The following is a 23,057-nucleotide window of genomic DNA, read 5'->3' as shown; positions in this document are numbered from 1 at the left end:
TATAGATGTGAATCCATCATGAATACCTTTATAGTACAAACAGCCTCATTCCTCATATCTAATTGAGTTAATATGTTCACCAGAATGGTTCCTTAAGAAATGGCCTGTATCAGCTTACTTCTAAGTCTCCAAGCCTCTCCTTTTCCTGTGCTTTATTAGAATATTTAAAGAAACAATCTTCTCCATCCTCCTTTCAATGATATTTGCAACAGACATAGGAATGTGGTCCCTCTAATATCTTTTTATGTAAATTTACACAGAGCCCCTTATTTATTTGCCCAGGAAAATTAACACATGTGCTAGATAGGCATGAGGATTTCTAAATCTCAGGAGGAAGACTGGTAGTAGGGTGTTTTAGTAAGTTGGTTTTTTTTTTTAAGCTTTCAGATGTACATCGTAATATATTTCAAATTCTGTATAGATTACATCATGTTCACCACCCCAAAATTAATTATAGTCTATCCCCTCACATGTGAACCTAATCACCCCTTTTGCCCTCCCCCCCTTCCCCTATAGTAACCGCCAATCCAATCTCCATTGCTATGTGTTAGTTTGTCATTGTTTTTATCTTCTGCTTATGAGTGAGATCACACAGTATTTGACTTTCTACCTCTGACTAATTTCACTCAGCATAATAACCTCAAAGACCATCCGTGTTGTCACAAATGGCTGGATTTCATCATTTCTTATGGCTGAGTAGTATTCCATTGTGTATAAATACCACATCTTCTTTATCCATTTGTCCCTTGATGGGCACCCAGGTTGATTCCAAGTCTTGGCTATTGTGTATAATGCTGCAATGAACCATAGGGGTGCAAGTATCTTTATGCGTTTGTGTTTTCAAGTTCTTTGGATAAATACCCAGCAGTGAGACAGCTGGATCATATGGTAGATCTATTCTTAATTTTCTGAGGATACTCCATACTGCTTTCCATAGTGCCTGCACCAGTTTGCACTCCCACCAGCAGTGTACAAGTGTTCCCCTCTCTCCACATCCTCTCCAGCATTTGTTATTTCCTGTCTTGTTAATTATAGCCATTCTGACTGGAGTGAGGTGATACCTCATTGTAGTTTTGATTTGCATTTCCCTGATAACTAATAATGTTGAGCATCTTTTCATATGCGTGTTGGTCATCCGTATATCTTCTTTGGAGAAATCTCTGTTCAGATCTTTTGCCCATTTAGTAAGTGTTTTTTTTTTTTCCATGGCAATGCAAGGGTAGTTAAAGCCATTCAAATAAGGATACACAGTGTGTTAGTCTATTCCTGGGACAGGAGATTAAGCTTGGAGGAAAGGTTTATTGATTTAATTATTATGGTTGCTGTCCCTTATCCCAAGTCACTCTCTGTATATTATCATGAGTATTGAATACATAGTATAAATAGGTTTATGTCACTAAATTTTGAATAAGGTATAACAGGCATTTGAAATATGAATTATATTGTATTGAATTTTGATCCTAACAACCGTATAAAGTAGCTATTACTCTTGCAGTTATAAAGGTGAGCAGACTGAGAGGGTTAAGTAGCTTGTCCCGGGATTGGAGACTGAAGAACCCACATCCTTAACCCAATGCCACGTTGCAGAACCCCTGACAGAAATGTGTTTATAACACAAAAGTGCACACACATTAGTGATATGACTAGATTTATGAGATGGTTCTAACCACAAATTAAGCAAGACATTGTTACATATAATTCTCTGACCCCAAATCCACAGCAAGATAACATCACCTCAGACCACCTCAGTTGTCTCCATTATCAGTTCCTGTTCTGGGAACCTTCCCAGAACACCCTCCTCCAGGCCTTCTCCCAAAGGCATGTGTCCGCTGGGCAAGAATGCTGGGACCTTGTGCACCAATGCATTTCTGAAGAATTTATGCATAAATGATTGACAGATCAAGTCCTATATTAATTTACTAACAGCACTGGGAAATTAAGTAAATCTTAGTAAAGTTAGAAATCCCTTCCCCATTTATATTTTATGAAATCTTTTAAAGATGTTCACGAATTAGGTTTGCTTCAAGTCGAGCCTCCCTTAGGAAGAAAATTAATTTTTTTAATTGTCACTCGCTTTAAAAAAAAACGACAAGCAAAAGGAAATCTGACTGTGAGGGGGGTTATATAACATGAATAACATCTATGCATTCCAGTCTTACATACCACCCCATTTCTCTAAGTTTCTCAAGAGTAAGAATACGCTGTAACATCGTGTATCATTTAGAGTTGGGTGTCACTGATTTTACTGATTTCCTCTATGTTTGAAGGGCTGAGCAGCTCGGGAAATGTGATTTCAGGTAAATCACTAGCTGTGGCCAGATTATCAGGAGGAAATAATGTCTATAGAGAAATACTTATTTTCTAAGCATTGCAGCCCCAATTTCAGTGATCAAATGAAGCACATGGGAAAATATTTTAAATATCTGTAAAACTGAAGGCCTGAGCTCCTGAACACTGTGTCATCCTCATGAATGCATCTAGATCAGGAAACCAGTGAAAATATCAAGTTATGGGTATTTGAAATCAGTTGATAGTGACAACCACACTGGCAATTCTCATTGTGTAGTGATGGTATCCAAGCCCCTGCAAAGTGTGCCCAGTGTTTAGAAGCCGTGTCACATGACACATAGTTATATTTAGCATATAAAAGACAATAAATATGGCAGCTAGACTTGGGTATTTGAGGACCAATGTGTGGAAGTAGGCTAATTAGGTGGCTCTGTCAGCAGAACAAGGATGGATGACTGGAAGTTCTATGGAGAAATGTATGTATAGAAGAAAGGACTTTGAAATGATTGACGCTGCCCAATGGTGAGCAAGGGCAGCCTTTCGAGGCTGGCATGGTCATGAGTCTGAGGCTGGAGACTTCCTTGTTGAGAATACCCACGTACCAGAAACTCTTGTGTTGGGTAGGAGATTGGAAGTCCTTCTAGTTCCCAGACTTGGTTACTTGTTGATTTCCAAACCAAGACTGGAAAAGCTGGTGAAAATTATGCCAGCCTAGCAAAGGGTAAAGTTTATCAACCACACTGAAAGTCCAACTCCTAACTGCAAATTCTTCTTATTCAGGAACACAGTACCATGCAAAAGTTACACTGCACGCAAGTTGACAAAATCGTGGCACAGTATGACAAAGAGAAGTCGACTCATGAGAAAATCCTAGAGAAGGCAATGAAGAAGAAGGGGTAACAGTGTTTATTTCCTTCTGGAGGCTTCTTGCCTTTTTATGTTTTGTCTTTTCCCATAGTTCAGCTGCCCGTTTAGGGCAAGGAAGAACTTAATCTTGACTGTGTTTTCATCATTAAAAATGATTCCTGGAAAAGAGGAGACTCATTCAGCTGAAGGGAGTGATTGAAGTAGAAAAGGGAGCTTTATTCAAGTTCTACAGCTGTTGGTTAATGACGTAATAATTATGTCTCTCATGGGTTTGCCGTTCAGGTATGTTTAAGGTGAACAGGGGGAGAAGGAAGGACAAGGTAAAGTTGAGTAGAGAAAATTAAAAAAAAAATATTTTGTATAGCCAGAAAATACATAATAAGGTTGATGCACCTGAGGAAAAGAATGCAATCTTGATTTTTAGTATTATAAGAATCCTTAGCTTATGCCAATAGATAAGACTGTTGAATAAAACCTATCATTGCCTTTACTGTGAAGGATTTTGTCTAGAATTAAGCCAGGAGATTGTTTCCATAATGCTGCAAGCTCACTGAATAACAGACTAGAGGGAAAACATACTCAGTGCCAGCCATTGAGAAGTGTTAGATTTGATGAGAGACCTAGCATTTTTAGAATAATGCTTCTCGCAGAGACATTCTCAATTAATAATATAATGAAGCATTCTAACTTAGACCATAATAAATCAGAGCGTATATGTTGAAGACAGAGGCTCAGGACTTATTCTGGTTTCACCAATCATATGGATAATTCAAAGGAAAAAAAAATAATCACTGAAATAAGCAATAATGGTTGCTGGGAAATTGCCTAGTATATATTTCCTGCTCACAATAGAATAAGAAGCAAAAATTACCCTGTGATGCCAAGAAATGCTATTTTCTCTCTTGCTGGCATTTGTAAAAGACAAAAATTTGGCTTTACAAACAAAAAGGATTAAAAATTCACTTCAAGGCTGAGGACCTATTTTCCAGTCTTCATTCCAAATAATATTTTATTGAATAAATGAAAAATAGCTTGAAGAAAAGCAGAAACCAAAATGGAAACTGTGACAACAGACCCTTCCCAATGAAATAATTGTTAGGTCTGAAGTGTCTCTTTGTGAACTGGTTGAATTGAGTAATCATGATACAGATATTTTGTAAGGTGTGTGTATTACTTGAAAAACTGATGTTGCCCAATGAGGTATGGCATCCTATGTTTGATGAACAGATTGTCTTCATCAGAAAGCCTTGAAGCAAAGGCCCGTGAGAATGGGAAGATATCTAACATCTGGCATGCATTTGCAATTTTCCATTTTCAGGGGAAGTAATTGTCTTGAAATGAAAAAAGAAACAGAAATTAAAATTCAGACACTGACATCAGATCACAAATCTAAGGTAAGAAAATGCCTATTTTTACAGCAGCAACTTGCATAAGATACTTTGTAATTTTTTAGAAGCCATATGCATAGTATAAATCAGAAATAACAGTAGCCTGGGGCCAGTCTGGGAAGCCGAGGGATCCAGGGGTCCACATTTGTTCCAGACTCACTGGCTTTACAAAGAGCCATTTCATGGAACATTTTTTTCTTCATCTGTAGAAATATGCTAACAATATCCAAGTTGTCTGCTTCAGAGACGTCAAATGAAACAATAAATGGACTAAAAGGAAATACTGTATAAAATACAGAATATGCTTCCCTATAGACGTAACATTAAACATATGACAGAAAACCACCCAACTTGTGGATTGAGTAACTCTGATACTTGCTCCATCCTAAATTTGCTGTGGAAATTAGAGATGAGAAAAAAATCATGAGTTGACATTCTAGGAGATGAGCTTCATTACTCCTATTTCCCAAAAAACACAAGAAAATGGGAGCTTAGGGGACCTTAATTAAGTTTGTGGACATTTAGGGCACTAAGCACTGAGTTCCAGTCAAGAACACAAATAATTCTTCCAGCAATATTGGTTAGAAAAGGAAAGAAAAAAAACTTTTAAAGAAAGCTCCCAGCTATAGCTTTTCGTCAAACCAGCCAGCCTCCATATGTGTGCTTGCAGCTCCATCATCCGGCTCAGTGACCCTCCACATACATGGGCCAGCCATGCTGTTCAAGCTGAAGTTCTCCTTGGTGCTTTGTGGGTTGTGTTTGTTCTGCCTCAAAATCTATAGAGGCAGTGTGCCACGTGTCTTTGAGAGCTGTTCCCCACTTTCTCTTTCTCTCTTCTAAACTAGAATGTTTGAGAAGTAATGACTGAGCAACATGCCATGATTTTTAGATGCTTTCTATAAATGGGATGGTAGAAACCTTCCAACTGTACCAATTTGCTTTTGCTGCATAATAAACCATGCCAAAATTGAGTGGCTTAAGACAACTACCATTTATTAGCTCACAATTCAGTGGGTCAGAATTTGGGCTATACTCAACCGAGTGGTTCTTCTACTGATTTTTTCTGGGTTCATTCCTGTGTCTCCAGTCAGCTGGGATTGATAGCCTTACTCAGATATCTTGTGGTAGGCTGGCTGCTGGTGGCTTTTTCCTACATGACCTCTCATCCTCCGGTAGGCTGGCACAGGCTCCATCACAAGGTAGCCTCAGGGCTCCAGGCATAGCAAAGGGTGAGCACTTCCCAAACCTTTGCTTGCATCACATTTGCCCCTGTCTCATGGCTAAAGCAAGTCTCGAGGTCAGCCAGATTCAAGGAGGTGGAGAAATAGACTCTAGCATCGCTTTCTTCCCCAGCAGTTGTTAGGGTTGACACGATAAGTCACGATCTGGGACTAGAAGAACGCAGAGTGTCTATTCAGACCTGTGGCCTTGTGGAAGGGAAGCTGGAAATGCATGCCGTGATGCAGAGAATTCTGATGGAATCGGTAAAGGAGCCCGAGGCCCAGACAATGGGAGGTGGGCAAGTTAGGCAGTGAAATAACAGATTATGGTTAAATATTTAGAGCTAAAGTGATTAATTTATTTTAATAAGCTATGACATCCTGATTCCCATTTGTTTTTTGCAGGTTATAGGTATTGGTGGGAGGGATCTGAAATACATAACTAATACTCTGCCTACAGTTCATAGCTAATATATGAGAATTCCAGGTGGCACCATCCCCCTTTTCCTACACAGGTCAAAGAGATTGTGGCCCAGCACACAAAGGAGTGGTCAGAAATGATCAACACCCACAGTGCTGAGGAGCAAGAAATCCGGGACCTGCACCTCAGCCAGCAGTGCGAGCTGCTGAGAAAGCTCCTGATCAGTGCCCACGAGCAGCAAACCCAGCAGCTAAAACTGTCCCATGACAGGTAGGAGGGTTCCCGTCTCCGGAATAAACTCTAATTGTTTATAGAGACTAATCGTGTGTGTGAGCCAAGGCAGTAAGGAAAATCAATGTGACATATAATACTGAGCTTTTGTGTATACCATATCATACAGTCAGCGTGAGCAAGGTGAACTGTAAGAAATGGCTTCTGCCATCAGAGGGCTTACAAGTGTTGGCAAGATATCAACACACATGAAAATTAAGTCAAATTACAAATTGTGTATGATATATACTAATAAGCGTCACAGTCTGAAGGAGCTCTGCTGCCTCCGGAGTGGTCGCAGAGCCTTCACAGAATGGTGGGGCTACAACTGGCCTTTGCACATGATCTGGAGTCTTTCAGGAAGAAAAGGCACAGAAGGAGATAAAGAGCAGCCAGTTAAGCTCCTAGAGTTATCGCTTCTGATCATTCACTGGCTGAATGTGGAGACAACTTTCTCTACATGATTTTATTTATCTGTGAATTTTAGAAAGAGGGCCTGATCAAGAAACAGCAGAGAAGTATCAATTCATTTTTCTCTCTCCCTACTTCAGCACACTGAATTTTGCATTTAAAATACTGCAAATGGTGCTGGCCAAGTGGCTTAGTGATTGAGTACACGCACTCTGCTCTGGTGGCCCAGGGTTCACAGGTTTGGATCCTGGGCACAGACCTATGCACTGCTTGTCAAGCCATGCTGTGGCGACATCCCACATGCAAAATGGAGGAGGATTGGCACAGTTAGCTCAGCGACAGTCTTCCTCAAGCAAAAAGAGGCAAGAGACGTTAGCTCAGGGCCAGTCTTCCTCACCAAAAATAAAAAATAAAATACTGCAAATGGAGAGCTGGACATTTCCCCTGACAGAAGAGTGTTTATATTGATTACATCTTTTTGTCACAGCTTTGTGGCAGCCTGCTTACTTCTCACTGAGTGTCTACCATATGCCACAGTTAGGGCCTATTGATACACACAAAAGAGTAGAAAATAGAAGCATTATACAAACAAACCAACCAAAAAACTTTTCAAATGCTAACTGCATAAATTATCTGGTTACATTCCCAAATTCCCAACCTTATTTTGGTGGGATAGATACAGCCATAAGAACATAATGTGTTTTTGCCATGGTTTCCCATTCTCTTTTGGGGCCCCTAGATGTGTACTGTGCTGTTTCCTGTGGGATAATCTTCTACACTCTATCCATTTTAAAGTATTCTATTTCATTGTGTAGGTTTAGAAGTTGTCTTTTCTTTCTTCCCTTAGACACGCCCTTGATTCAGTACACAGAAAGGTCTGTTCATCACTCTGCCTTTGACCATTGCTGCAATACCAGAATTTAGATGTCTACCCTTATTCAAAGATACTTCACAGAATAAAACACTCTTTTCTAACCTTTCTTGTAGTTGAATAAAAAAAAAATTAGCCCGCAACAGTAGGCATTGTCCCAAAGAGAAAAACAAAGTAAACCAATTCTGCCAATACATGGGAAGTCATTTGAGGAGACCGTAACTTAATTACTACTTTACCTTAAAAAAAAAAATCCATGGCAGGGCTATTATTCAAAGCAATAGCGGTGTTGAAGCTTTTTCTCAAGCACCCCGTGGTTGTTGGTTGTTGGTTTTTTCCACCATCATGGCTATTGTTCATGGCTGAAATCTTGCCTTCTTAACACTTGTCAGCAACATTTGGTCATTGATAAGTACATGTTGAATGCGTGAATAAAGAAATGGTCAATTTACTACCAAGTTGTGGAAGAAATTGAGAGCCATTTTCTTGGGCCCGGGAGTTTGTGTACAGATTCCTGCCTCTGTGACCCAAAGGTCACTAACTGAAGAACTCTCCGTTCCAGCCTTGTCCATCCCCTTTGATGCGGCGCAAACACTGGACTCCTTGGTGTCTCGTTTCCAGACAGTGCTTCAAGGAGATCTCCATAGGGTCCAGAAAAAATTCTTTGTTAGTAATATTCGTTCGAGTATTCTGAATTGTATGCCTCTACTGTACACCTAAATAATCTAAAGATATCAGTCTTTGCCATGTGCACACATGCATTTGCACACACAGTGCACAGTCAACTGTAGACATCCTTTTTTCTACTTCCTGTGCTCATTTGAAACCGCTTAGGCCCCTTCTTGCCCATGGGCTGTCAGAAAACAGGAAGGTCACTTGTGAGGGTTCGAATGTCCTCTCTCTCTCTTCCAGGCCCATCTGATCCCAAAAAACATGAGGCAGAGCTGGAAAATCCTTGTATGTTATGGACAAACATAATGTCTCTTCTTCCCCATCCATCACCATTACTTCACGCTAGGTGGCCCCCTGCCGCAGGGAGAAGCATCCTCATGGATTGAGGCTCCTTCTGTCCTTTTCTCAGAATCCAAAATAACTCAATGAGCTCAATAATGAAAAAAACATGAAGCAAGTCCTACTGTCACATGTGGGATTTGTTTTTTATTTTTTCATTTTTCTTTTAAAGTTAAATATCCATAACCTAAAGTTTACCATTTAAACCCTTTTTAAGTATATGCCGTTAAGTCCATTGACTGTGTCGTGCAACATTACCACCAACTCTCTCCAGAACTTTTTCATCTTTTCCAACTGAAACTCTGTACCCGTGAAACACTAACGCCCCATTCCCCCTTCTCCCTGTCTGTCTATTTTTAATGCAAAGGGAAAGCAAAGAAATGAGAGCACACCAGGCTAAGATTTCTATGGAAAATAGCAAGGCCATCAGCCAAGATAAATCTATCAAGAATAAAGCAGAACGGGAAAGGTAAGTCTCAGGATGCTCACTGTGGGGGTGTAGCATCGACTTGAAGACATAGACTCAACAGCGTTTGTGTGTGTACACGCACGTATTCACATTCGAGATATACAAAACCCTGTGGGTTTTGACTAAGAACTCCGCTATTATAACTGCTCTGAAGATTTATTATTATTGCTGTAGAACAATTTACCACCAGTAAAATAAATTTACATTCAATATATGTTTACTCATTTACACACAAAATTGTATAAAATATGGCATAAAAATAAATATAATTCCAAAATACCCTTCCCGCATTCCATTGAGCCATTCTGCATGCATCTCACCTACTCAAGTGTAAGCCCATTCTGGATGGATCAGCTCTCCCAGCAGCATGTAGAAAGACAGGCTACAGTTGCTGTCCAGCTACCCCAATTTCATTGGTTTTTAAAACACATCTCGGTTATTAACCATAATGAGTAATTTTAAACTTGAAATGTGATAATGTATAAAGCATAATACCATCTAGTGCATTCTCATGCTGAAGTTTTGTTGGATTAAATATGGCTTGGAATTCATGGGCCAGCAATGGGATATGGAATTCCACAGTAATTTGACCTGGAAATGAATTGCCTTTTCAACACTTTGGCTAAATTTCCCAATTGACGCGGAATGTCATATGTGTCTCTCTAGAGAGATTAATACTCATTTTAATCAATGCTTATTTGTACTATCATGTTGTGGTATTTTTGGGTCTTTTTTATTTAAACAAAGGGCCGTCCTCTGGATCTTATTCTCAGACAAGGGACTTTTTTTAAGGGCCTTATATATGTAGAAATGACACCATCCACTTTAGCTCAAAAACATAAAATATTACAGCCATAACAAATCCTCATTAATTTGAACTATTTTAGACTCTCCAAAGTGAAATATAGAACTCAACATAATAAATGTGCTAATTATTGAATAGCTCTTAATCAATTTTTTAAATATGTTGCAACATGGACTTCAGTCCTGTTGAGGTCAAATTATCTTAAATTCTGAGTTAGTAATAACTTAATTAGCAATGTCTTTTAATTTCCTTGTTATAACTTTGTATCCAGTGGTAGGTGGTTCTAAACCATCTATAAATGGCTGGTTTTTCCAAAAATAATTTCTCTATGCTAAATAGCTACCTTCTAAATACACACTGTGTGTGTGTGTGTATCCACCTAATCAACTACTGAGAAATAAAATTAAAAATTTATAATCAGAGAGCTAAGAAAGACGTAGAAGCTGAAAAACACTTCTAGTCTTGGGTCGAAGAAGACATTTCAACAGAAATTACACAATATTTATAACTGGATGACAATGCAGGCACTGTTTATCAATGTGTAGTTAAAGTGCACAGCAAAAGAAACAATCAACAAAGTGAAGCAACATATGGAATGGGAGGAAATATTTATAAACCATATGTCAGATAAGGGGTTAATATCCAAAATATATATGGAACTCATACAACTCAGTAGCAAAATAGCAAAAAAACAAATAATTCAATTAAAAAATGGACAGAGGATCTGAATAGACATTTTTCCAAAGAAGACATACAGGTAATTGCCAACAGGTAATTGAAAAAGGCTCAGCATCACTAAGCATCAGGGAAATGCAAATCACAACCACAGTGAGATATCACCTCACACTTGTTAGAATGGCTATTACCAAAAAGACAAGAGGTAACAAGTGTTGGCAAGGATGTGGATAAAAGGGGACCCCGGGTACTGTTGGGAGGAATGTCAATTGTACAGCCACCATGGGAAACACTATGGAGGTTCCTCAAAAAATTAAAACTAGAACTACTATATAATCCAGCAGTCCCATTTCAGGATATATATCCAGAGGAAATGAAATCACTATCGAGAAGAGATATCTGCACCCTTGTATTCATTGCAGCATTATTCTCAATAGGCAAGACATAGAAACAACCTAAGTGTCCATCAATGGATTAATGGATAAGGAAATGTTTTATATATATTATATCTATGTATAATAACATAATATATATGAGTATTATACAACCATAAAAAGATGGAAATTCTGCCATTTGCAACAACATGGATGGAACTGGAGGGTATTATGCTAAGTGCTAAGTGAAATTAGTCAGACACAGAAAAGACAAATACTGTATGATCTCTCTCATACATATGTGGAATCTAAAAAAAAGCCAAACTCATAGAAACAGATTAGAATGGTAGTTACTAGGGGTTGGAGGCTAGAGGAATTAGGAACATGCTGATTAAAGGGTAAAAACTTCTGGGGATCTAAAGTACAGCATGGTGACTATAGTTAAAAATATGGTGTTATATGCTTGAAAGTTGCTAAGAGAGTAGATCTTAAATGTTCTCACCACAGAAAAGGAAGGTAGCTAAAGTGATATTACAGTGAAAATTATAGCCTAGATGCTATATTTTTAAAAGAAATAAAAATTAATGAGCTAAAAACTGAAAGAGGATATGAAATTAGAAAAACAGAGTGAACCCAAAGATCTCAGATGGGAAGAAATAATAAATTTAAAAAGCGAAAAGTATTGAAATAGAAAACAAAAAGCAATAGAGAGTATCAGCAAAAACAAAAGCTTGTTATTAGAAACAAATAGTAAAATCAGTAAACCTCCAGCAAGACCGATCAAAAAGAAAAAGAGAGAGAAAGCACGAATTAGTAATATTAGGAATGAAAAGGGAAATAACTGCAGATACAATAAATAATTTTGAAAATCAAGACTACAATACTACCAATGAATTTGAAAACTTAGATTGAATGGACAATTTCCTAGAAAAATGTAAATCTCTAAAACTGACTGACACAGGAGAAAACCTGAATAGACCTATAATAACTATTACAGAAATTCAATCAGTTATAGGCCTATTCAGTCATGAAGAACACTCCACCTCACCAATAATCAGGGAAATGCAAACTGAAACAACAGCATGATGCCATTTCATGAAATCAACCAGTTAACACAAAAGTGGGAATGTCTGACAATATACAGAGTGGGAAAACGTGGAGAAAGGGTAGCACCCAGATACTATGAATGGGAGTACAAATTAGGACAAGGGCTTTGGAGTAAAGATGAAGTTGTTCATTCCCTACCAACCTGCAAGTCAAGGTATGCAACCTGGAGGAATCTTCCCCCATATGCACAAGAAGATATGCCCTGCATTTCATTCATTTCTTTAGTCACCAGATACTTAGTGTGCCAAGTATTGCAGGGCCCTATGCACCAGATCATCGTAGCATTGTTCGGAAATAACCTACTTTTCACTAATGGCAAAATGGAAATATTGTAGTCTATTCATAAATGGAAAAATCCATACGGCAGATGAAAATAATGGAATAGTTTGAAACATTGCTATACCTCTAAAACATAAGGCTAAGTGATAAGTTATCGAAGGAAACCCAGACTATGTTACCATTTAGGTAAATTTGGAAAACATACAGAACAATATAGTCCAGCAGCATCCACATCACCTGGGAGCTTGTGAAATGCAGAATCTCAGGACCGCCCCGGACCTGCTTAATCGGACCCTCTGCCTGGCAATCTGTGTTTTGATAGTATCTCCAGGTGATTTGTATGCATGTGAAAGTATAAGAAGCACTTGTATATATTACATGTGGACATATCCATGTGTAATAAAGATATTAAAACATGGATGGGAAGGTCCACCCAAATTCGGAATAGTGGTTAGACCTGGAGAGAGAGAAGGGTGAGAAACAGAATCAGGGAGAAGACAAAGGGGGCTTAATTATATCTGTAACACTTTGTTTCTTTTAAAAATATGAGACAAGCATGGCAAAATATCAGTATTGACTAATCTGAGTGATGGCTACACAGATGTTATTTATATTTTTCTTGGTACATTGTATGTTTCAAAATTCCATAATAAAAATAAAAAGGAAGTGATGATCACATCCAGATAATTAACTGGAATATAACTCTTTCATAGTTAATATTATGTGAATTCCATTCGATGTCATACCAACTGTCATTTGTACCTGTTGCTTTTAGGCGAGTCAGGGAGTTAAACAGCAGCAATACTAAAAAGTTTCTGGAAGAAAGAAAGAGAGTAAGTATTTTATACTTTTCTTGGCACTCTTCCTTTAAAAACTGTAAACAATAACTCATCCTTAGATATCAGACTTCTGGCTCATTTGCTTAATTTGATTTTTCTGTACATTAAACATTCTAATCGCTCCCTGAAAGCTAAAGTAATCTCTCCTAAAGTCTTTAAGGTAATTATTTGGCACCATTTTATACAGAAAATGAAGCCAGGTTTTAATCATGCCTAAGTACTCTGTTATTTTCTAAGATTTTGGCAGGAAACATCTTCCCAATAAGAATTATGGGTTTAAACTCTCCTAGTTTTCAGCTACTTTTATTTCTTTTTTATTATTATTATCTCCCTTACTTAAATGGTAAGCTTACTAGTCATTCCTCATCCACAAGTTTTAAGATTACAACCTGAAGTTCATCTGAATTTTCTTTTTTTTTTGGCAGCTCGCAATGAAACAGTCCAAAGAAATGGATCAGCTGAAAAAAGTCCAGCTTGAACACCTAGAATTCCTAGAGAAACAGAATGAGCAGGTATTTCACCTAAAAAGCATAAAAAAAACGTAGGCTGCCAGCCAGCTTTGGGAGGCAAATGCCACGGCCCACAGTGACCCTTCTGCTACAGCCAGTGACCTGAGTAGTGACATGGAAAGGTGGCTGGAAAAATTTGGTGCCTATTACTGTATTTTCCCCAATTCATCCAACATGAACTGAAAGTATTCTTTTTTGAAGCGGGAGAGGAATGTGGCCATGGGGAAAAAAGAATCAAAAGTGATCATTTGAGATTATGGGGATTCTAAGAATGACATTACTGAGAGGAGAAAACAAAGGTTATAAAGGACTTCTCCATTTTCATTTAGAGTTTTATAATTTGTAACCTAGAAGCAAGTGATATTATATTTAAGAGCAAACGAGAGAAAGCACCTATTTTCAATCTCAATCTAAAAATGAAGTTATAAAACTTTCTTAGGGCTTACAAGCAGGACCTAAAGTCATGAGCCGCCGTAATTCTACAAACCCCATAAAGTGGATGCCATACTCTGGGTGCGTTTTCCCAGCAAGGCAAAACACTAAATTAAAAAGTACACGCAAATAAGAAGGGTTATCCAAAATCCAACTGTTTAGTGAGGCCATCAGGCATATACCAACACCAAGATAAATGGATGTTTACCTAAAGCGGAGGGCAGGTGGGCTCCATCGCAAATGGGCTGTAGCCCATCAGCCATCCACAGTCTCATTTCAATGTGATGGAAATGCCTCTAGCGTAGATAGCCAAATGACCCTCAGCTGCAGTTTAAAATTCAGTCTATCTCAGTTCAAATTTCGCTCTTCAGATATAGCTGGTTTGGAAGTTGTTATTTCTAGATAATTTACTTCCATCTAGAAACTATAAAGAGGTTTTGATGAAATACATACTTGTACTACATTGTTCTTTCCTATTTCCCTCCATCTATAAGGCAATCCTATTTAAGTATATTTTTCAGACTAAATGGCTTCCGTTGAAGAACACTTAAGTAGGAATTACACTAAAAGGTACCTTTGCGAAAATAAAACCATAAAATCTTTTTTTTGTATTGCAATTGGGTAACAAATCCAACTTCTGGTTTCAGATTCTTGACTTTTTAGTGGATAGAAGTGTTATTCATCAACATCCTTCTGAGTTATGTTTCACATTTCCTTTTTAGCTAAATGCTTCTATTCATGAACAGTCCACAGATCCCCAGAGGAACAATAGATGTTTATTGTCCCATGGGTCCAGTTCATTTGACCAACTCATAGATACATCACGTTCTGGTTCAAGTTACCTAGCTTATGTTTTTGCTCTTAAAGCACTGCTCAGAAAGTGTTCCTGGGGAGAAAATGACAATATGAATAAGGCGAAAGCCACCGTCTCCAAAACATTAGAATCTACTTCAGTGATTCAGGGCTGGGTGGGGGTAAGGCTGCCTTAGAAGAAGGCACAATGAAGGTAAGGCACAGTGATGTTTCAGTTAACTAAATTAAGAAACTACTTAGAAATTGTTGTGTTGCTTAGCAACAAGTTTGACTAAAGAATATAAATGTGCTAAAAATGACTCATCACTACAATGGTGGTGTGTTTCAGAGCTAGAGAAGACAGTTACCTAGTGGTTTTGGTCTCAGAACCAAAGTACACAAAAAAAAATCACTGTGAACTTTTATCCCCATACATGGATAATTCAAACAGCACCAGAGTTCTTGCATTAAGATATTGGATTAGTGATAATTGTACTGATTTGACCATATTGGAAGGATAGTGGCTTTTTGTTCCAAAAATTCATATAATGCCTTTCAATATGTCATAAGTAATGTCTACCACCCACAACTGATACTTGGAGTCACAGAAGCTTAAGAAAGCACAGAACACGAGAAGGCTTGAGACTTGATGAAGATTTAATGGGATTCAATGAAAAGAAATTCAAGATATATTGATGCTTCCGGCAAATGTAGAATGTGGACTTGAATTTCTGTGTTAAGCTTTGCTTTACAAATATGGCCTCTTCCATAACGAATTTAATCCCAGATCTTTCTAATACATAAATATATATATATACATATTTGGAATTTTAAAAGTCAGAGAGCTCTCAATTCACTGTTACTCAGTGTGTGAAAACACTGTCTTAGGCACAGGGCAAAAGATACAAACACTGACTCCGTTTTTTCCCTCCTAATAGGCAAGGTCTGGAGCTATGTAGGAGGGCTCCCTTCATGACCAACTAAACCTTTCATTGGCAGAAAACAGTTCCCTGTCTCCAGACAATCCCAAACTTTTATAACAATCACCCAAACCATTGTTAAACCCCAAGACTTTTTCTGTTTCTAAGCCAAAGATAAATTAATGTTAACATTCCCCCTTAATCTCTCCCTTTATGGCTTCTTACTGCTCTCCTGCCATTCTACACTATGAGTGCTCCCAGTCGCCCCAAAGCAAAGCGTGGAATGGATTTACTTAGTTAACTAGACCAGTGCTGAGGGCACTGGCGGAAACAACTCAAGTTTTAATATATTTTGGTCTTGATTCTGGATCCTAACCTGTGTCCTTTTTAAGCCACCTAATGGCCTTGTCTACTTGGTCAGCCAATTATTCATTTAAAACCCTAAAGGTCAAGGATGTTTTTCCGATTTAATTTTCCTGTGGACCTCCCAGCCACACAGTATCTCATCCTTCTTGATGTGTACCATTTCAAACATTCACAGCTCCATGACTGTCACACCCAAGTTTTAAAAATTGATTCTTGTCATCAGTCCTATCATTTAATCAACAGAGGTGAGGGGTCTTCTAGAGGGAGGGATCCCTGCTCACTGCGGCAGTACAGAGGTGCAGTCTGGGTCAGTAGGCATTGGTTGTTTGTTTTGTTCTTTTTTTCTGTTGAGGTCAACTCGGGGGAAGTTTGTCACTGCTGTTTTATTCTTAGCTTTTTGCTTTTCTGTATATGGTTTTGCATTCATTTCTCAAATTCACTTCAGTATTCATTTATTTTATTTGTTTTGTATGTATGACTCAATTTTGACATTACTATTTTTGTACAAACAGCTTTTGAAATCCTGTCATGCAGTGTCCCAAACGCAAGGTAGGACCGAAACTCTGATAAGCAAGACATTGCTTTCCTTCTCCACTATGTCAGTATCCTCGGTGCAGATCCATTTATGATTCACATCTGGTCATAACTAATTAATATCTCAAGGGTTTGGAGTTAAAAGCTTGATTATTTCATGCTTGGATTTCTGATATAATATTGAAATCGAAATGCCCAAATTCCTTAGAGAATTATTTCTGACAGAGTTTTAGCCAGCATTACCCATTGCAGACCTGGAAAACTCAAGTCACGCTAATGCAGACAGAGCCAGGCATCAAGAACAGTGACATATGGTTGTCATCCGAACTGGCCACAGCTAAGGCTGGGTCACAGAGTCAGCTCTCCCACAAACATTAAAGTGACTGCAATTAATTTTTAAAGCACCCCACTAAAAGTTCATTGATGGTTTTTAATGACAGAGTTATGGTCTGCGTGCAGAACATTATACAATGTTATTATACAATGACTCTTGTCATGGTTTCTGCTAGATCAGGTCTGCCAAGGACCCTAATCACCCCTCATAAGTAAAGTGACTGTATAATTGATTGTCCAAACCAGGATAGTTTTGAGAGTGAAAAGGGGCACTGGACTGCTTACTAGCCAGGACTACAGGCATAAGCTGGAACAGTCTCTGGCAAATCGGGATGAACGGTCATGCTCATATGAGAATGTGGCTCTTGGAATAATCTTTTAGTGTCATGTGATTCTTCCTTCTAAATTGTGTTCGACATTGTCTTTAAATGCTAAAGGGGAGAAGCATAGGGAATCCTTTATTACTATTATTGAACATAAAAGTATTTGATTTCCAGAGCTAATAATGTTTCACTGTCATCTCTTATAAATACTGTTTGTGTCATAGTTTCATGTTTGTATATTTTTCTCCATTTCTTCATTTCTCTATTAGAGTATTACTATACTTTATGCATAAAAAAATATCTGGGTAGAGGGATCCATCCTTCTCAAATGTAAGCTGAAAGATAGTATTCTTTGGTGTTATTATATCCATCCTCACCAAAATGAAATTGAAAGCCAAATATAAAAATCAGAAGAGGAAAGAAATCACTATGGTCCATGGGTTAAACTAATTTTGTAACAGGACTTCATTTGGGACATTCAGATACCCATGTATGATCCCCAGAGTTGATCAAACCCTCCTACTGACCTTCCATGTAGTTGGAGTACCTAAGCAGACACGAATAGTAACATCAGAGCACTTCTGAGTCCTTCTCTGAGTTATGCCTTTGTATATCCATGTTTCTATTCTTAAATGTCCTTTATTTCAAAGTGATGTGTCACTAAAAGAGGACAAGGGAACTTTATTGTTCCTCCAAAAGATATATGTGTTGATTGGGCAAAAGCATTTAATTGGAAAGTAAGAGTTGAAATGAACCCATAGATTTTCCCTCATTGCTAAGCAACTGTTTGTCACCAGAACCTGCCCCGCATCTGACACCTCTCTACCTCCCAAACCAGCTGGTTGTCTTCGTGACAGTCTTAATTCACAAGATTGAAGTCACCATGGCTTCCTTCCTGGGGTAGCCTATAACAAATTAATTACCGCAGAGAAGTGAAAGCCCATAGGCATAGTTTTTGGACGATAGGATTCCAAGAACCATACATCTTCCTGTAATGTTCTACTTGCAGGATACTCCAGCCAAACCAATGTGATATACTCCCACCTAAACTTCTCTGTCAGTTAGAGTCTGAGGGAATTACTTTTAATTAAATTTTAGGCTACTTGGGGAATAAATTGTGTACAAGCAACACTTATTCTAAAAGTGATCAAATTATCTATACATAGTCAAGGCAACATGGTAGTCTGTAGAAACTAAATCAAACATTTTGACATGACATAGTCTAAATACCGAGTGACTGGCTCAGCCTCTCTTCAAATGATTTTCCTGGCACTGTGTAGACCAGCCCTTCTCAAACTTTAATGTGCATAAAAATTTCCTGAGGGTCTTGTTAAAATGCAGATTCAGACTCAGTAGGTCTGGGGTGGAGTCCAAGATTCTGCATTTCTTATAAGGTCTCAGGTTATGCTGATACTGTTGGTCTGTGGACTAAACTTTGAGTAGCAAGGACATAGTGACAGCATCAGTTTCATGGGAGAAAAGAGGCCAGGGATGCTACATGCCTTCAGGAAAGGATTTCAACCTGTAAGGCCATGTTTCTGATGTTACAGGCGAAGGAGATGCAGCAGATGGTGAAATTGGAAGCCGAGATGGACCGCAGACCAGCAACAGTAGTATGAAACTCCAAAACGCAAACTGACACAGCAAAAGCACGCAGCATCAAAAGATCACTACCAAACTTCTGGACACAAATTCCATGGAAGAAAGCTGTTGTCCTTTGTGTTTCCTTTTGTGTGTAGACAAGACGTTACCTGAAACCACAGATTTAACCTTTGGGATATTGAATTTCCTTGGCCAACCACAAGTAGCTACAAATCCACAAAACTGACTATTCCAGTAAGGCAGAATTTAACCACTGACAATACAACTTAAACATGTTTGCCATAAAATCCCATCACAAGTCAATGAGCTTGGTGTTCACAACTCTGCTTTGTGATGCTTTAGGACATGTTTGAGCTGCAGCAAAAATAGTGCATTAGCAATTTAATAGCGAGCGCATGCACTAGTAAAAACCCAACTCTGTTTACAAATTCATCAGCAGAAGTGGTGATCTGCTAAACAAATAATTTTGCAGAATTTTTCTACAGCTAAGTTACCTCATCAGTAAGTGCCATGTCTCTACCATGCCATAAGGAGCTAATTTCCTGTAAAAGTTGTGGAAATTATTAGAACCATAGAAAAATAGAACAGTGTACCTGTGCCAAAAGTCATCAGTACTCAAAGGAGAACTCTGTTAGGCACATTACACCTGACCTTGCTTTATAGGAATTGCTTCTGCTGATTCCAGATACTACAATTCACTATTACACCATAAAGATCGTGAAGTGGTTATTGGCAAACGTTTGTAAATGTGACCATGTATAAAGTATTTATACTCCTAATTCACACTGTTATAGAGCAAAATCATCTAAGTATTGCCACATGAAAAGACTAGTAAACAGGAATCCTAGAACTATGTTTGCATGATGCACAAGCACCAATTAAGACTAATCCGTGCAGGCACAGTTAACCTAACGCCAAATAAATACTGGTTCAATAAACGTATGGCACAGAATATAATTTGACTATCAAGACTTTTCGCATAATGAAGAAGTCTATATATATGTGTATATGAATTATGTGGGCATTCTTGATACTTCAAGTTCTAGTTTCAAAAAAATACATAACTAATTTAATTTTACACAAAAATATTTATGCAGATTTTCAGAATTTCATATCAGGAAATAACCTTTTTATGTCTGTTAAATATCAAGACAATTTGCTACAGTGTTAATCTGCATGGTCTTTAAGCCTGCTGTAGTTGTGTGGCAGACAGTGCATGAGAAGTATTCCGCTGGGAATGGAGCCATGCCGCCAAAGCCAAGAGGAGCGCATGGAAACCTGGTAGTCTAGAACTAATCAGATTACTGATTGTAGGACACAGAACACCAACTGAATTGTTGTATATGCTTGTACAAACTGATTCTGTGTGTTCCTCTGAACAAAGCAGAGAAAATTATGTTACCGTCAATATTGAAACTAAACTTCCAACTTCTCTAATAAAAAATTAAAACACATTGAACCTGTCAGAGTATTTGCTCCCAAGGATGCTTTCCAGTAACGTTTTTGCCGTTTCCACAAATGATCTCTTCATTATTTTCAAAGGAGGCTTATTCATACCCACAACACACTTTTTCCCCCAAGTGACACAAAATAGGCTGATACCGGTTGACTCCCAAATGAAAGGTCCTTGTTTTTCTTTTTCTCATATTTACAATTTGGACTGGCTTCTGAGAAGTTTCTCTGGTTCCACATTTCCTTGGAATGTAAGACAGTGGGGTTACAGTACGTATCTTTCAGCACTAACAGCCCATGAAAAATTATGACTTTAAAATAGCACCTCATTTGGATGGCCAATTTTCAAAGATTCTGAATGGCTCCTCCTCATCAAATGGAATGGCTTCTTCCAAGAGCTAAGCTCACCATTCTGTAGCCCTTGACTGAATCCATTACTTGCCTCTTTTCTTCTCTGCTTCTGAGAGGTGCCCTTAGTTTTCCCATTTTTCTGATCATTTCTTCACTGGCTTTTCATCCTCCTACACCACCAAAAGTATTTCTGTTCCAGTGTTATATCCAGAGCTTGTTTTTTCTTTCACCCAGATTACTTTCAGTATTTGAGACATCTTACCCGCCGGAAGATTCCATCGTAGTAGGCTTAAAATGTACACACAGCTCAAATGTACAACAAAAGATGTGTTTTATTTTCAATTGTAAGTTCCTATTGCACTCAAATCCTGCACTTTCACTTATGAAAGAAAAAAATCATGCCAATTAAAGTAACCCAGTCTCTTCCACGTTAAAAAACACTTTCCTTCAGAGGCATATTCAATCATTTCAAAGTCAGATCCCTGTTAGAGTTCCCTCCCCGTCCAAGAGGTCTCCCTGCTTCTTTCCCTAGCTGGCATCTGGGCGTAAGGGGACGCTCCTGTGTCCTCTGGCAGTGGAGAGGAGCATCTGTCTCCCTGCTGTTGCACTGTCCTAACTGCACTGCAGCTCTGCGAAGTGGGCCCTTCCATCCCAGTGTCCCAAGGTCCCTGCTCAGCCCAGTCTTCATTCCAGACTCAGTTCATTCCAGCATTCTTCTGAGATAAACAGGAACTTCTGGATCTTTGTGGGCTGTGGGGGACCCAGAAGTGCTAGTTCAGGTCCATCATTTAAATACCTCCTCTGCCCCTTTGTCAGCTACTAGCGCCATGCTGTTCCAATGCCGTGGCGGTTTCTCCAGGAGGCCTGCAATTTTATAGAGCTATGCCCCAAGAAGCAAGAAGCAAGCCTGCTTTATACTGGGCCCCCAGCCTATCTGGCTTTCTACTGCATCTTGCCCCCTAGGACTTTTTGTTCCAATCAGGGCACTTGAATCTCAATTCTTACCTTTCTCCCTCTTCTCAGCCCAGAAAGGATATTCAGCTGCCCATTCATGCCAGTTTGGAATGCCCATACAGGACTGTGCTGCTTCTCTAAGGAGATTGTTCTTCTCATTTTGGAGGGATAAAAAGCTTCATGGAAAAGACACCAGATTGCCAAGACAGGGAAATCCATTGGGAGGTCAAATCAAATCTAAGACACCATTGATTATAACATACACCGTTATTTTATATACCATAAAGAATGAAAACATGCTGCCAATTAAACTATGGCATTCCATCCAGTGATTGTAAGACGCATCTCAGTTTCAGAGATGTTAAAATGTGAAAAATATATGTATCTTGGAATCCATGAAGTATATAGTATTTCAAAAATAGTATACAAGTTACATCCCAAGCCTTATGGGAGGGAGTAAGTTTTAAAGACGAGGCACAAAAGAAACATTAGATCAGAAAACCTAACTCAGGGACACTTCTGCAGTTGGGTCTGAAATTTAGCCATGAGCTTCCCTGAAAGCAATTCAAAAACTGAAAGAAATCTTTCACCCTCTCTTCAGAGAAGCTTCTCTGTGTGTGTTTTCCCTTAGCTGCTTCATCCAATCACAGGCCTTCAATTTCTACTTCTCTGCAGTTCTCAAATCTTTAACTTTAGCCTTGACCTTTCTGCCCCTAAGCTATGGTTCTTCCTCTCAAATTTTCAGAGTTAAACAAATGGCCCACATGCACATTGTATGTAATTAATCAAAAATAGAGACCTTTCCTCCATCTGTCCTCATTTGTTTACTTTAATCCATATTGGGCACTAAACCCTGGGGCCATCTTGTTCTGCTTCATTTGCTCCCACATCCAGTCTGTTGATAAAACCTATGAAATCTACCCTAAATCTTGGGAGTTCCTAAATCTCTTGTCCCTTATAACTTCTCTCATTCCTCAGCACCCGGAATTTTTAGTAACTTCCTATTGAATTTCTTTGCCCTTCACATCCCTTTACACACACACACTGATTCATCTCCCAAAATGACAACTCTGATCATATTACTCTTCTGCCCATAAAAGCTGAATTCCTATCCACCACCTAAAGAATAAAGTTGCAATTACTGATATCAGCATTCAGTTCCTGGCCCTTACCTGCCTGCTCACCTAGCCAGT

General features: G+C 38.6%; 1 protein-coding gene across 13 annotated transcripts in view; it reads left to right on the top strand.

Annotated features, from left to right (window-relative positions):
• PLCB4 (phospholipase C beta 4) overlaps positions 1-20,561 on the top strand; it is a 381,489-nt gene extending 360,928 nt beyond the window's left edge. For 12 of the 13 annotated variants that reach the window (XM_070485568.1, XM_044747972.2, XM_070485577.1 and 9 more), the window contains 8 exons: positions 3,070-3,185; positions 4,475-4,550; positions 6,280-6,455; positions 9,116-9,217; positions 13,233-13,290; positions 13,722-13,808; positions 16,828-16,864; positions 19,056-20,561. In XM_070485568.1, the coding sequence (XP_070341669.1) occupies positions 3,070-3,185; positions 4,475-4,550; positions 6,280-6,455; positions 9,116-9,217; positions 13,233-13,290; positions 13,722-13,808; positions 16,828-16,864; positions 19,056-19,144 (741 nt within the window). In that variant the 3' untranslated portion in view covers positions 19,145-20,561. The remainder of the gene's footprint in view (positions 1-3,069; positions 3,186-4,474; positions 4,551-6,279; positions 6,456-9,115; positions 9,218-13,232; positions 13,291-13,721; positions 13,809-16,827; positions 16,865-19,055) is intronic. The other variant, XM_070485569.1, reaches the window with a different exon arrangement.
• Positions 20,562-23,057: the final 2,496 nt, after the last annotated feature.

Source organism: Equus asinus, chromosome 15, assembly GCF_041296235.1.
Source record: "Equus asinus isolate D_3611 breed Donkey chromosome 15, EquAss-T2T_v2, whole genome shotgun sequence".
In the NCBI taxonomy this organism is placed as follows: Eukaryota; Metazoa; Chordata; class Mammalia; order Perissodactyla; family Equidae; genus Equus; species Equus asinus.
This window is presented reverse-complemented; position numbering and strand designations above follow the sequence as displayed.